The 16,819-nt window shown below is 37.2% G+C and overlaps 1 protein-coding gene across 1 annotated transcript in view; it reads left to right on the top strand.

Annotated features, from left to right (window-relative positions):
• Positions 1-16,819, top strand: part of rnf24 (ring finger protein 24) — a 32,223-nt gene that overhangs the window by 10,430 nt on the left and 4,974 nt on the right. The window contains exons 2-5 of the mRNA XM_014989579.2: positions 4,826-4,975; positions 9,274-9,316; positions 11,217-11,258; positions 15,881-15,960. Of these exons, the coding sequence (XP_014845065.1) occupies positions 4,833-4,975; positions 9,274-9,316; positions 11,217-11,258; positions 15,881-15,960 (308 nt within the window). The 5' untranslated portion in view covers positions 4,826-4,832. The remainder of the gene's footprint in view (positions 1-4,825; positions 4,976-9,273; positions 9,317-11,216; positions 11,259-15,880; positions 15,961-16,819) is intronic.

Genomic DNA, 16,819 nt, shown 5'->3' on the forward strand with positions numbered 1-16,819 from the left:
ATCAGCGATTCTTGTTGGCAGATTCAACGTCGTGGCACCTAGTTGAAAACTGAGTCACAAAATCTAATTTCCATGAGTAATGACATTTTTACAATAATGTTCTCTAAAGACCTAAATACCTAGAGTTATCATGCTCATAGTGTCATGTCACCACCAAACTTTTGCCAAAAACTAGGACTATGTTAATGTTCAAGTATGTTTGTATATTGGGTAAAATGCTGACAGTGGTAGTTATTTAAACAGCAATACCAGAAGAAAACTACAACCATAACATAAAAAAAGTGAATCATAGCTTTTTAAATTCAGCAGACAAAAATGAAAAGTTGGGTTTATTTATTGGGGCTGGACAAAATTGTACTCTTTAAGCTTGTCAATCTGTCAAGAATAAAGTTTTCTTCTTGGTTATTTATTTGAACCATATTTTCACAATCACAAATGGTTACTGGGACTTTTATATGACAAAATTACTCAAAGTAACACATACATTGTGGAACAGAAGGGAAAATACGGTTTTTCAAAATGTTTCATGAATAAAACACAGTTTGATGGGGATTAACAGTCAGCAAGTCTTACACCAGTTTTGTACATCTAGAGACAGAAAATTTAGCCTATTCCAAGTGTGCAGTATCACTCAAGCTCAGAGGATGGGAAGTAATAATGTTAACATTTTGCTACAGATTCTCAATTGGGTGTAGGTCTGGACTTTGACTGGGCCATTTGAAATACATGTAAATTGAAGCTTTCTATTGTTGCTCTAATTGTATTCTTAGTAATTGCTCACCTCTGCACCATTTTTAAATGTGTTCTTTCAGTGTTGCTCCATATATTTTAAAATCTGCTTCTGCTGATGAGCATTCCCACGGCATGATGCTGCCACCACCATTTTCAATTGTGCAGTGTCCTGTGGATTGTTAGTTTTCTGTCACACATAGCACTTTGCACCTAGACCAAAAAGTTAAAGTGTTTGCTTTGCCCCACTTTGACGTACTGCTACTTTGTATTTGTCTTCTCCATACAATCTTAGTTTAATACAATGAAGTTTGTGGTTGTATGGTAAAATGAGGAGACGTGGACACTTCTGCAATTCATCTGTAGATTTGTCAGTATGTTTGACTCTGATTTTTCCAGAGGTGGCTGTTTCTGACTGTTGATAAGCAAGGGGAGGTCGCTGTGTCTTTCATCAGACAGAGACACCAAAAAGGAGTCACAGTGGAGAGGGGCATGGGTTCAACGTGGGCTGATCTGAAAGGGAGACAGAAATACTGTGGTCCAGAAATCTTACCAGCAGCAAACTCACAAGTTTCTTTCTCAACAACACATTATGTCACTTTACAGAGGCCTGTGCTGCAAGTCTGTGCAGACTTTTCTGTTCTTCAGCATGAAGGCACCACTTGGGTATGTGTACGTCAAAAGAAATGGCACATGCATGAATCTGTGGTCTGCATGAATTTACATGTTTTATCAAGTCATTTTAATGATTAGTAGTATGATGATTTATTAAAAGAATGGTGAAATGTCAAACTGTTTTGTCTGCAAAATGACAAACAGTGGTGTTTGTCATTTTGCTGTAGCTCAGTGATGTGTTTGTGTTCAGATAAGGGAAGAAATATCTTACACAGTTAGACCTTCAACTTTAGATTAAAGAGCTGGAAATATGGGGACAATGATGTCTTTGACACATTCATGGGGTCAGCATATTTGTGAATTATGTGGAGTTACATTAGAGGTTACTTTAAATGTAAATCTGCCAGGGGTTTGAATAATTTTGGCTGTAATTTTACAGTAGTGTTGGATATATATAGACATAAGATTTTTTTTTTCTTGTTTTGATTTATTGATTCTGATTCAACCATCAGAGTACTTGTTTAACTCTGCATGTGAATTTGTCCCATTTGTAAGTGAGGGAAAAGTGTAGTAGCCTCGTTTAGACAAGCGGACCAGCAGTGTGCACTAACAGGTCGGTCCGTATGCAGAATGAAAAGCTGGTCAATTCAAACCTTTTTTGGAATCTCATTAGAACAACTTTAAGCCGTTGGGTTGGTAAGCTATAACTTTGTCCAAAGGGACCCTCTTTATCCACAACTTGCTGGGAATCAGTGCTGTAGATGGTATAAAGATGGTCTAAAATCTCAAGTATTTAATTTCCTCGTGGGAGTGATTGGGTGATGTTTTTGTAGCAGCTCTGTTGGATCCATTTAATAAGTGTAATGTAGCAGCCTCATCAGTCAGCCAACTTGTTTGTCCTGTCAACGATTTATGTAAAGAGCTGAGTGAAATCCCCTGCCAGCTGCTAAAACTTCTAGGCATGATGATATCTTTAAAGACTGAGGAGCGTTGTTGACTTTCACTTCTTATGCAACTTCGCACAACCTGACCGGCCTTTGTGTCCTCGTTAAACTTCCTGTCCTGCATACTTGTTTGCTGGAGTCATCCATGAAACTTAGCCCTGCTAATTTTTGGTCACAGTAAGATGCTTAGACATTGATCTGAAAGAGAACCATCAGATACATAAGGTAGATGTGGGAACACTTCCTTTGCATCAAGCTTTACAGAAGCATATCTTACGGGAGTTGAGAAGGAGGGGGTTCCTTATGCAAGGACTGAGTGTAGCTGTAGTTCAGGGGCTGAGGTTATCCTGATGTTGTATAACCGAGTGCCCGTTTGTGTGGGGGCGAGTTTATGGTTATCCAGGGGATTGTTAATGGTCCTTAAAGTTTCCACAGGGGGAGTGTCGGGGAACGAAGCTGTTTGGGGTGGGTTGAGGCCCTAGACGATGTCCCTAAAGGAGCAGACAGCTATTCCTGTCGTCCCCTCCGCCTACTGCTCCTCCTCCTCTTCCACGGTCCCTTTTTAAGTGTAGGTGTGGACATGTCTGGTCATGTTCCCTTTGAGTGGGAGAACTTGACCAATAGGCTGTTATTGGTATGGCATTACTTACAAATTAGTTTATAGGGCTTTAATGATGGGATTTGTTTAAACAAACGATATATGCAGAATCAGCATCTTGCAAAAGTAATCCATTTTCCCTTTGAACTTTTTCACATTTCTGATCCGTTGCAACCACCAACTTCATAGAGCATGTGACAGACAGAGCAAAACAGATGTATTTATTCTTAATTTATAAATTGTTAGGTCTTAGTGATTGAAATTTAGGTTTTTAGGTGGAAATAGCTTTTGAAAGCAATGTTCTATCTCTGTTCTCTTTTGGTCAACAGATCAAAAGAAATACTTTGATCTTTGTGGTTGTAACAGGATGTAATATGAAAAAGTTCAAGGGGTGTTAATACTGTGGCAAGGCACTGTATCTGTCTGTTTTAAAATAGAGGGGTTGTATATAGCTCCATTAAATTGCATTAGCCATAGATGAGGCTAAATGTTATGCATGCCATATTGCCTTTGTGCTATTTGTTGGACATTAAGAGATTCATCTGCTATTTGCTTTCGGTTTAGATGATGTATTTTTTTAGGTTTAACCGGTTTATGCAAATCTTCAGCATTTTGTTTTTGCACAAATGAGCATCCGGTTTTAAGTGAGGACGAAATTTAAAAGGTGCATTTATAGGGTTGAACATTCCATTTAGGGGATGCACAGTATGTTGGCACTAACATTGGTATGTACGGTGATATTAGGAATTTCCTTTTGTTTCTGGAGGGGGAGGGAAGACAGTTGGCCATGTGGCATTTGTTTGGTTATGTGACAGTAACAGTGATGCAGCTCGGGACTGTGGGAAGTTTAACTGAAACAAAGAAGCCATTGAAGTCAGCAGGGTGGTCATTTTTATCAAGGTGTTGAAAATGTAGTGAAATGTATGACATCTGTACACATTTGTTATCGACTATCACAGATATATTAATATTAGAAATAAATACTGGCCCAAATTTTTATGTCTGTGCATTCCTAGTTGCATTAGTTTAGTTATGTCTTTTGTCTCTACTGGTATAAATCCTGAGTCTCTTCACCAATTAATATCATGTGCCCTGTTAAAATTCATTATGCATCGCTGTAATTGGATGTTGTCAATACCTACACTTGGCTAAATTATTTTCAAAATTTAAGCTGTTTTAATTTGTAATGTGTTTAATTATATATTGGAAGACACTGCAATGTTAAAATCAGGATAAATTATTTTCCTGAAGGACCACATGAATATAGTATTGGTGAGGGCCAGATCATTAACTGAACTGGTTTTTAGCAGGTTTGTACCAGGTCCCATGGCAACTGAGCAATAAATGAATTATGTTGTACTTACAACTGCATTATTTCAATTTCCTCTTAGTGACTCTTTTGGAAAAATGCAGTTGTCAGAGAAACCATGTTTGTGCAGTCTATAAAGCCAATTTAAACAGTAATTCCTAGGAACAGATGTCGGAGTCACTTTACCTTCGATTTCAGCAAGTAGGAGTTAGGCCGCACAATATTGGGCAGTCGGGCTGAAATATTGATCCTGTCAACACTTAAAAATTACAGAAGCACACTTGTGCTTGCATGTAGGATTAACACTTTTGGCATTTTTGACTTGAGATTTTTTTATTGACCTACGAGGGCCACCAACTTCTACGAAAAAGGCTTAATGTGGCCCCCAAGGCTGTAAAATGTGTAGGTCTGCTCTAAATACTGTTGATCTTTCATGAGTATCTTTTTAGTCTATTTACTGATTTTAACATTTAAAATACCTGAGCTGTACTTTCATAATACAAAATATTCATTAAAAATGCTTAGATTTACTTTGTACTATCTTATGTCAACACATATTATGTGTCTCTCAGTGCAGACAGAATGTGCAACTACTTACATTTTGCATGTCATATGTCTCTCTCCATCTAGAATATCCATGAGCTCCGATTTCCCACACTACGGTTTCAAGATGCCAAATATAGGGTTCCAGAACCTTCCTCTTAATATCTACATTGTGGTCTTTGGGACAGCCATCTTTGTCTTCATCCTCAGCCTCCTCTTCTGCTGCTACCTGATCAGGTAAGAGCTGCGCACATTTTAGTTTTGGATGAGAGATTCCTGGCTTTTTCATGGGTCCGTGGCAAAAACTGTCATTCAGGAATTTCTTTAGCGTTGAGTGTAGAAGATCTAAGGTCAACATCTACATCCGCTTTGGAGGAAAAGCTAGCTAGTTTTAGTAGGTCTGGATGAATTTGATCATGTTTTGTTCAAAATCTAAAATACTTACACCGGTCAAAACCTAAACTGGATAATTCAACACTGAATAGAACCTTTGAAACAGATCTATTTATATTTAATTTATTTTATTTATGAAATTTTATTTGTGAAGATTTTTTGTTTTTGCTTCAGAAATACCTTAGAAAACACACAACTTATAGAAATAAGTCAAAACTGGGTTGATATTCTGCACTGATTACAAATCCTTTAAAACATTTTTTATTTGTAGACCCCTTAATATGTTTGCAATAAAATGGAAGTTTTTAGTTCTTCCAAAACAAAATTGCTACATTTTTGCCAACCCAATGTCATATAAAGTCTCATTTCATTAGCTGACTGTATTGTTACACCCACAATATATAGAGAATTTTTATTCATACTATACCAAATGTCTGTTCTGTTGAGCGACTTGGGATCCTGAAAAATGTCAAAACAGAAGGCGTTGATAGCAACTTTTAAATCAAATAGTAGAGAATCTGTCTGTGTCTGCATCATTGACTAACTGTATATGAATGCCATTAGAGTGTATAGAATATGATATAAACTTGTTTACAACCACCATACTGTGTGGCATTGCCATTGCTGTTGTTTATTTCTTCCTTTTTAAAGTGTTGTGATGATTTTTGTGTCTAAAAACGTTTTCAAAAACAGATAGAATATTTCAACAGCACAGTTTGGAGAAGACACTTTCCTTTAATAAAATTATCTAAATTATGTAAGAGTTACATTTAAGTTGCTTTCTATAATCATGGCACTTGAAGTCTCTTATCCTCTTCATTGCTCCCATTATATTCTTTTGTGTCTGTCGTACCACTATTACTTCTGCATTTGTTAGATTTTAAAAGTGCCAATTTTAGTACTTTATTTTAACCATCTGAAATCCAGCAAGATTTACGAGTAATCTGCTAAATATCCATAATCCAAAAACAATCTTTACTTCAGTAGTCAATTCCTCAACCCTCTTTATAAAATACTGGGTATAATCAGATTATCCTCAGTGCTGGTAATGCAGGGTGTTTGTTTTCAGCCAGTAGCAAACTGAACACACATAATGCACTACATTGTTTTATCTGAGACAGTGAGAAGCAGCTGTTTCTCCTAAAACTCTCCCCTCGCCATCTTGCCATATCCTGTCTTGCAGGGCAGAGGGTAAGTAAAAATAACTACTCCTACAATTTCTCATCTACCTGGAAATTAGAAACACTTCATGGCTTACATGTAGTTCAGTGATTCAGTACTGAACGTCAGGATCAGCTTGGCAACTAGAAGTAAAAAGAGACATTTTTGCTCTGTAAAGGATTTCTTTTACAAAGCTAAAGAAGCAGCCTTCCAAACGATTGGACCAAAATTACTTGTACACACTTCAGTTCAGTGCATTCTTGCTGAAAACTGGTAATCTTAGCTGTGCCCATGTGTTTGCAGCATTCTTGTACACCTATCATTGTGGTAACAGAAAAAGCACACATCACAATTTTTGTGGCAGCTAACCGGCAGCAAAAAATTCAGCTACACATTTTCTGCAGCAAAACGTTGCTAAATGTTCCAAAAAGGCATTTTGTGAGGGATTTTTGCACTGCATGCAACTCCTCAGTAAGTGTTAGCCTTTATTTAATTTGCATTTTAAACATTTTATGGTTATGAATGGGCTTGTATTCTAGTGTAGGGGCCCACACTGTTGTCAGATGGTGTGTTTACAAGTGACTTGATTACAAATCTGTAATTTTTATCTTTTCAGTCTTGATTATGATAATTTTTCTGCTTTGAAAAGGATTCTGGTGAGAACCAGATTAGCCTTAAAGGTCACAGAATTGTAATTCTGTTTTTTTTTTTTTTTTTTTTTCCCACATCACATCTCTTGCTTTATGGACATATGATTAAAAGATGCCAGTGTTAGAGTTGACATGCGAAATTCCAGCAGAGACAAATTTGCACACACACTTTGACACAAGGCAGCCTCTCACAGAAACCCTCAACCACCTCTCTCAGTGGTTTATCAGCCTGTCCACACACGTGTAAAATATGTAGCATGGTTTGCCTAAAGGCTGACCGTGTTCCTGTAGTACGTATTCTTCACTTTCTGTAAATAAACAATAACAGTGCTTGAACAGTTGGTTTATTTTGTTGTGCCAGCAAAAGACCAGGGAATGTGCAACATCCAGAGATGAAGAAATGAATAAGAAGACATGGTTTTAGCAGAAATTCATTCCGTGTGTGAAAAGTTGGAGACACTGGAATTGCAAAATTTTTAATTTTTAATTTTTTATTTTTTTTTGACATTACCAGAATATATTGATAAAGTTTTGTGCACGTTTGTAAAGGAAATGCAGCTAGTGAAGAGGGAGAGAAAAAAATCCATCTGAATTGACAACCTTTGGACTAAATTGCCTGCTTAAATTGTAGACTGAAGCCACAAAGTCATGATGAGGGTCTCAAATAATCAATGGGTCACAATTTAGACACTCCTGTCCCGATGGTTTGCAGGCAACAACACTAAAATTAAAATTGGTCTCAAAGCTTCTTGTTGATTCTAAATTGAAAAACTGTTTTAGTTTCACCAGTCTCAGCTACATTTGCTCGAAATGTAAAACATTTAGTCTTGTCAAATCTCATTTGAATAATTCTGGACCAATCCCAGATTTATTTATTTTTTTTAAACTCACTTTGAGATTTATAAAACCTTTCTTCAGTTGGTAAAAACTAAAAAAGACTTTTTGGTGGCGTAAAGATCACCATTCGTAAGTCATGGGTTTTTCATGTAGTCATAAAAAACCTAAAGGTTTGCAGCAGCACAACTGGAATATCCAAACTTTTTTCTATTTGTTAAAACAAATAAAGGGAATTCCTAGACTTCCTGAAAATTCGAAAGATATTATGAACCCAATAATGTGTAACATCTCGGCTGGATGCATCATTACTCCTTAATGCCCAATACTGATTTTGATACTGTTCTGCATTTCAGATTTTCTTTTACTGACTTATATTGACTGGTCAATTGGCTGGTACGTCAAACAGTTTCCATTATTAATGTTTTAAAAACATTTTTAAAACTGCTCATGCTGGATGGCAAGAGATGTCACATTCTTTTCATTTATCCTCTTCGTCGGCCTTCGCAACCCAGCCGAACACCCTACATAAATCATTCATAATCCAGTTACGTTTTGAACTTTGACCCCCCACCCCCACCCCACAGGATCCCCCAAACCATTTGGAATCTCTGCACCTTTACATGCTGACCTCTTTCAAAATGTCAGTTTTTCTCCTAGACTGTGCTGCTTGTTTTACAGATCCCTCTCACTCTGCTGCGAGAGGTTAAGGTTACTAGTAATGGAGGTAAATCTTACAAACCTATGAATTTATTTTGTCTCTTTTGCTTTTTTTTCCCCCGTCCCTTTTCTGTATTATTTAATCTCCCTCTGAAGTATGTTCTGTGGATTCTCTTCTCATTAAATGTCCATCATGTTCTCTTGCTGTTCTCTGAAGTATGTGTATTTAAAGCTCAACTTGTGTCTGTCCCAACTTTCTTGGAACTGTGTAAGACTTGTCTAAACAGCCTGCAGTTCCTAATGGCTGTTAAAATCTCACTTAATTATAGTTTTACCTGAGGGTGCAGTGTTTTGTAAAGAAAGGAGGGCTTAAAGTCTTCCAAGAATATCATCTGTTTATATGTAATTTGACTTACTCCTGCCTCAGTTGGCAAAATAAATCTCTAAAGATTCTAAGTTTTTTTTTTCAGGAGATATCCTGCCTTCTTTCTGTGTTTGGTTGATTAAAGCCATATGTTTTTAGTCAGGAAGTTATTTTTGGCCTGGTGAAATAAATGACAGACTGAACTTTGTGACTCACCACACTTTGCCCAGACATTTATTCTGCTCTTTCTTTTTTGACCTTCTCTCTAAAGTATATTACATGTAAAATTATCTTCTGATGCGTTTGCTAATTTACATGGAAGCCAATGTTGTTGGATAATTTGTTCTCTTTTACCAAAGCCAGTTTTGTCCACCTCTTTTTGTTTTGTCCACCATTGCAGGATGCAGGATATGTGTCCATGTTAATCAATCAATTGCTAATCAGAAAGGTGTTTTGTCTGTCCGTCTCCCCAGGTTACGGCACCAGGCACACAAAGAGCTATATGCATACAAACAAGTAAGATAACGCTTACAAACACACTCACACAGTTCCGATTTGAAGGTTGCACGCATTTGTCATTGACTTGAATATAATTTTTTTAATAAACATTAATTTACATCTAATCTTTTTTTTTTTTTTTTTTGCAATGTGGAAAGTTATACATCAAACTACTGCAATCACTTTAAAACCAAGAACTGGGTGCAACGGTTTGGTCTACTGGTTCTCTCTTATCATCACAGGGTCATATATATACATACACCCTACTGAGGTTTGAATTGATCTTTCTTAGCTGGTTCCAAATCAAAACCCATCAGCTATCTTCTGGCATAATTACGAATGAAGATAGACACTGTTCTTAAAAGAGGAAATGAAAACCCATTTAATTTGGTTGGATGCTTGGCATGAAATTTTCTAAATACCTGTTCAGGTGTGCCAGAGTTCACTTGCTTCTCCCAACTGGTGTTTTTTTCTGAGCTTTCACTCCTTCCCCCCAAAAAAGGCTCTATATTCATGGGTTCATTTGGTTCATTTAAAACACACGATACAACTCTAGTGTAAAGCCTCCTAAGATGTTTATTGAGTTTTGGGCATCAAGGACAGTAAAAGTCGATCCAACTGGGCAAATGTATTGTAGGAATGGAGAGTCTGAGAGAACGGCACCTAAATATAATAGCCCATGAATTATTGCATCCACACAGTTTTTGCAACTGCAATTTTGCCCTTATTGATATTGAGATGTTGAATTAGGGGTGAGGTTTTGGCTATTCCAGCAGCTTAATGTTGACATGCTTCATCTATTTCAAAACTGATTATTATCATTATTATTATTATTATTATTATTGTTTTTCTGGCAAGTAAATATTTTATGTTCAGTCAGGTGATCTGTACCAGTTCTGTGTGGAAGAGTTGTCAAATATCCAGGCAGAATTATGGCAGAATCTCATTGATGGATTCAAAACACAGTGTTGACAGAAAGTCACTAATGGAGGTTTGACCAAATATTAGTGAGGGAGTATCTATATATCTGAACCTGTACATTCAGTTTTGATCATGTGTGGATTGGAGAAAATATGCAGTAATCTTGAATTTGTGCACCAAGTTCTTGTTTCTTCTGATTATTATTTTTTAAAACACAGTTGTCTGTCTTTCACCCACTCAAAAATACAGCAGAAAATTGATCTGATATTCACGTTGATGATGAGTATGCAGAAATGTATAGTGATATATTACATTGTGCATTATGCATCAAATATATTGTACTGGGGTAGTGGAATTCATAAATTGTATGAAATTGTACAGAAAAAAAGTCCTAAACCCCCTTATCTTTGAAGCATACAATTTCTGTTGTACGATTTAGATTGACAGCTGTTGGTATTTCAAGACTATTGTTGTTTTTTTTTTTTTTTAAGTACAACATACTTCTCTGTGCACTCACAGAACTTTTTAAATGCCAGGCTATCCTGCAAGAAATGTGTCCATTAGTGGAGAAGAGTGCGCGCAACATGCAGCCTGCAAAGCTAGTCCAACAGAGAGACAGACAGGCACGCCAGTTTTACTCACTGTGCTGCTAGATGGTTAAAGAACCTGATATTGATTTAAAACAAGTGCAGAAGCACATGCAAGACCACCTCCTAGCAGAAAAGAAGTCTTTGTCTTTGTAATTGGTCTCTCGGCTTGTAACCTCAAAACACCACAACATTGTGCTCCTCTGTCGGATGTGGAACAGCATCAAGCTCAGAGTTTGCAAACACACTTCTACACATGGATGTTTTATTCGAAAACTTGCAGTTGATTTGAACTTATTCTATCAAAGTTGTTTTATTCATTGTCTAAAGTAATGACTAATACAATAGAATTGTTTGCTTTAACTGTATTAAAAAGCATGCTTCTCATCATATTTTGGTTTCCCTTTCAGGTCATTCAGAAGGAAAAAGTCAAAGAGCTAAACTTGCATGAGGTAAGCATTAACCTTTTAGATTTTTCAATATGAAAATTTTCTGCTCTTTTTTTTGTCATCGTTGGAATATTCTGAATTTAACTTAATCGGTTTTTAGATCAGAAAATAGGAAGTTGAACAACAGTGGAGCGAACATGTTGTGTTCACTTAGTGTTGTGTCTAGGTGGAAGCTAATAACAGCCTGTGTTGTGCAAAAGCTCCTGAACCTGACTTATGAAAATATTTCTGTCTTTTAACGGTTTCCACTTCATGGAAAAGTTCTTTTAACAAGGTTTGGTTTGAAAACATGGATGTTATTAGAACCTTAACGGAAGTGAAGCTTACTGTATACCATGTGAATGTTTTGAAGTAAGACAACCTAGGTATAAAAACAATGAAATCACATGCAGTCAAATAAAACATCAGCCTAAGTTGACAAAAGCTGGACTTGTTCAAATTCTTAAGTTAAATATAGTGTATGAAATGGTTGAGGAAACTAACTTTTTGTAAGTCCTGCTCTTAAATTTAAATAAAAATATTTAAAAGAGGCTTCAAAAAAAAAAATTAAACCTCAAACCCATTAATCCCAATAAAATGTGATAAAACTCAGCTATGCTTTTTGGGGAATCATTTTGCTCAGTTTTGTTATATATTTGTTTATTCAGACAGCAGTAAAGACCGGGACATTCATTGTTTTCTTCATGATGCGCTCACATGACTCATTGCCATGTGATAACTACCGTATCCTGTTTAACTCATCAGTCTCTGTTGTGGCGTTATTGCATAATAGTAACCTCCCCTAAGCTTAGTTGGAAAATTACTAGAACGCAGCAGAACCAGGTTTGAATTAGAGTGAACTCCAGTCAAGAGCCCCAACCCTTTAGCACCGGGAATCTCATCTTCACACCAACTCCAGCACAGTTTATTGCCACCCTCCTCTTGGCCCCTCAGGGCATATGAGTGTTTTTTTTTTTTTAAAGAAAAAGTGTAATGTGATTCAAGACTGAAACAAAATAAAGAAGTCAATGACAATAATGCACACTCAACTCAGACTGGATGACCCACTTTTGAATGTAAAGGATTATCCTGGAGGCATGAGTGAGGCTAGGTTGAATTTCAACATTTTAATGGAAAGTACAGAAAAGAAGCTTTGTTTGGGATTGGTTTACAGGTCAAGGCATGCCGGAGAACGTCTGATGTGTAACCTAATCAGATCTTCTAGAAGAATCTCTTCACAGTTTGTTTGAAATTAACCAACCTGCTTGGCACACATAAAAATGTGTTATGTAAACAGTGAACTTCCATGCAATATATTTCAAAATATTTTTGCATTAAAGTGATCAAGGTAATTTTTTTTAGACCTTTTAAATCTAAAACAAATACTGATTGTATTTATGACATCTGGTGTTAAAAATGTCAGTAATTTGACTTTTGGTTTACTTTGATAAAATGGTGAAAACTATGCCTTGAATATTTTGGGATGCCAAGTATTATATCTCAGACTGAAGCCTGTACAAAACTTTAATGTAAATAACTAAGTTGTTTAAAGTACAGAAATACAGTTATTAGAACATTCATATATGCATAGGACAAATATTTTTGCATACCAAGTGAAAAGAAAGTCTGTACGTACCTCGTTTTGCTGTTTCCAACGGTTTTTAAGTCACAAATTGAGTAAAATGTTTGTAAAACTTCCATTTTAGCATTCACTTCTGTGACATTTTGGGGAAGTTTGAATTGAAGCTTACAGGACTATTGGTAAAAGGGATTTGTTTTTCCCCTGTCAATCTCAACTGTGAGTGTGAAATCTCAGGCAAGGTGTTCAAGAAAAGGAAGAACATTGATCTGTTCTCCAATGCAGAGAGCAAAGCAGACATCCAAACAAATAGCTGCTCTGTGTCCAAAACTGGTCAGAAGAAAAAGCTTCGGGCCCCCATACAGTTCTTTTCAGCCACAGCTGTCCATCCACCCATAAATCTGGGTGGCTAAAGGAGTCATTGTTGCAGCTGAAAACCTTCTACCATAAAAGAGCTGTCCACTAGGTGAATGAAGTTTTGTGAGTGCGGGTAGACGAACCGTTCCTATGCTCATGCTTTTGTAATTTGAAGTTTCTGTCAGCCGCTGAATTGGTTGTTGTTAACTCTTGGAGCAGCTCGGTGTGGGCACAGTGTGGCTTGTCATCTCAGGTCACTGACCAGTCATTAACTGCACACTTCGTCCATAACAAGAGTCTTTTGTGAGATCGGTACCAGGGATGTTTGCAGCTTCATGCAGCACCATTTCAAAGTGATTCAACTAATGCAGTTGACAACATGCAGAGTTCCCACGCAATCTCCAAAAGTCTTGAGGAATCGGAAGCTAGCTATTTTCAAGGTCAGAAAATATTTCCCATTGCTTATTCTGTATCCCTTCCTCCGAATATATCCATCCCTTTATCCATTCATCATCCATCCATCCATCCATCCATCCAGAATCGGAGGTTCTGTCCACCCATCATGATAATCTGTAAAGACTGAACTCTGCAGAAATCTCCACCATAAATGATTGACTTTGTATTCATGTATTAACAAAGTGCAGAAAATGACAAATTGGAATTTGTCGGGTCACCTTTACACAGAAGGTAAAATAGTGATTTGTTAACCTGTGGTTTGATAGTTTACCTGTTCTTGACTAATTAATGTGCTTGTCTGTATTTGGCAAGAAAGAAATAGACTGACGCACAGTCCAACAGTGATGCTTGACGGTACTTTTACAAATCAAATCTAATTTAGCCTTCAGGTAAAAATAGACTTTTAGTTTTTGAGCTCATCCATATTTAATTCTCTTCTCTTTAGCTGTCTGTTTCGATCCTGCCTTAATTTGAGAAGAATCTGTTTTCATCTGGGAAACGGTTGTAAATATTTGATCTCAGCAAGCGTGACCCTAGATGTGCGGCCACCGCTGTGATCATGGGCCTCACGCCGTCATGGGTGGTCCCCGGCTGTTAATCTAATTAGGAAAGCACGTGGAGGCCTGTGAACCCTGGCGCTGTTAACCAAGATAGCTTTAAAGCATGAACATGAATAATGCTTCTCTACTAAACTACCATTAAGTTTGCTAATCTTGGGCTGGGTGAATGGATGAGAGTTAGGATGAAGTTCTCTGAATAAATGAATCTTAATAAACATTTTGTAAGTTTAAGGCTTAAGAGCTTTTTGATGTCAGCCCTCTGAAATATTGATGGAATATCTTTTATTCTCTGCCCCCTTACAGATTTATTCAGTTTTTGCTACTTGTTCACACTCGTTCAGATCATCCAATATGTTAGCATCAGTCAAAGACAATATGAGTAACCAAAATTGCAATTTTCAAATGATGATTTAATTTATTAAAGGGAGAAGCTATAAAAATCAACCTGCCTTATGGGAAAAAAGTATTTGTCCCCTAAACCTTACAACTATTGGTGTCGCCCTCGGTAGCACCAAATGCTGATACATATCTGTCATTTTTTGCAGCCATTCAGGGGTGAAGTTGCCAGTGAGCTGCAGATCATTGTTCTGTTGATAAAACCAAAGTGTGAATGAGCTAAAAGTGGCAGAGTGATGGCCACACATTTTGCTTCTGGACTTCCTGGGAGAGAGTCTTGAAGCAGCAAAGTCGTCCCGGATCATCACTCTGTAACTGCAGGCATGATGTTCCTCTGAAACCCTGTTCATTCTTAGCAAAGATAGGACACATCTTCCAGGAAACCCTTTGCAGGAGCTTTCATGGAGCTCATCCATACTTTCTGGCAACACGAGGCGCTGCTTTGTGTTGCTTTTGGTGAGCAGTGCTTTTTACTGCTGCTTGTTGTTTTTTCCATTGACTGTGATTTGACCATGTCTCGGTATAGCTTGTGAAACCGAACTATAAAACATACTTTATCAGAGCTGACTCATAATTTAACTGTGAGGCCAAAGATTGCTTCTTTGCCTTTTTTGCCTCTTTAAGACAAATTGAAAATTGATAGCTTCGCCTCAAATGACTGATTATTGAACAAATAGTCCTAGTCTGAACACTGGGTACGGCTCCTTTTCAGTGAGTTATAGTAAACTGACCGACTGAAACAGCAAAACATTAAGTTACTAGGTCTACTGCTAGTTATACGAGTCTGGTGCAGAGCTGTGTTCCTGCCAAAGAGAACAGATGAAAACTGCTTTTCATTAAATCTTTTTAAACACTATGAAAAGAATGTTTTCTTCAGGAAAAAATGCATTTGAATCAGTGGATTGGCCTGTCCATCTGGAATCCGTCATTGACAACATTCAGAGAATCACATTGCAATGTTTGTTTGAAAAGCTTTCCCAGTGACGACGTTTGCCTTCCCGTTAAATCAGAAAAAGGCCACAGGTAGTCAAGACTTGTATAACCGGACATAGTTGGTCAGTTACTCTTCTGTTTTTCCATGTCCTTTTATTGTCTTTTTGTGTGGATTTTGGCCACAGCTGTGTTTTTCTTTGTGAGCCAGACATTCATGGCTCGCCTGAGCGGTTTGTTTGCAGTCCACCGACACAAAACTGAGATTAGTGCGGAGAGAACCAAAGTGAACTGAATTATCAACACATTTCCAGTTCCTGCACGCTTTATACAGAAGTGGTAGCTGAAGCTCTGGCCTTCTCTTGCAGATATGTGCGGTGTGCTTGGAGGAGTTCAAGCAGAAAGATGAGCTGGGGATCTGTCCATGCAAACACGCCTTTCATCGGAAGTAAGTAAAGGCTTTCGTCTGGGAGTTTGCCGTCAAACTAAAGTATACATGAAGTTTTTTTCCAAGAAGGCAATTTTTATAAGTCCTATCATCACCAATTACAGTGATGGGTGACATTAAGAAAAAGTGTGAAATTTAACATTCAACAGTAGATGAATATAAAACTAAAGACGATCGGAGTGGAAAACACAGATCATAATGGATTAGATGAGCTAACTTCATCCCACATCTCACCTCGTGTCCCAACGTTTCAACCGAGTTGTTTACATTAGTCGAGTCCTTTGACCTAGTTTTCCCCCAGTGGCTGAAAGAATTCAAACCAGAGGCAGTTTTTAATGTGTTTACAAGTAAAACTATGCAGTTTTATACAGAGAGCCTTTAAATCCAACCATTATTTGGTTGGTCTTTAAGTGGATAAAAAAAAGCAATAAGCCATACAGTATCTATAACTGACTGACAAATTCAAGACATTTGGAAAGTTTACTACGTTCTCAATTTGACTCTCACTTGGGGTGGAAAGTGAGAGTCAAATACTTTCCACAGTGATTTGAAATCACGGTTTCAGTTAAGAGAAAAAAAATCCACCTGGTTAAATATAACTAGACATAACCAAGCCAGATCACTGCCAAGGCAGTAGAATCAAACACTTAACTAGAAAATTAACAATAATATGAAAATGTTTAAAAAGCAAAGCATCGGGAAAATTGATGCTCGGTGCCACAAGGCAATTTCTAAAGGCATTCAGATTCACACAGGGTTGGATTGGATCATTTGTCTTTCAATAACAAAATCAGCCTTTGGAAGTTTCGTTTTAAATTTATTCACGTTACCCTCATGTGGTAAAAATAACTAAAAGGAA

The sequence above is a fragment of the Poecilia mexicana genome, unplaced genomic scaffold (assembly GCF_051168715.1).
Source record: "Poecilia mexicana isolate PSO_F unplaced genomic scaffold, ASM5116871v1 scaffold_1, whole genome shotgun sequence".
NCBI lineage: Eukaryota > Metazoa > Chordata > Actinopteri > Cyprinodontiformes > Poeciliidae > Poecilia > Poecilia mexicana.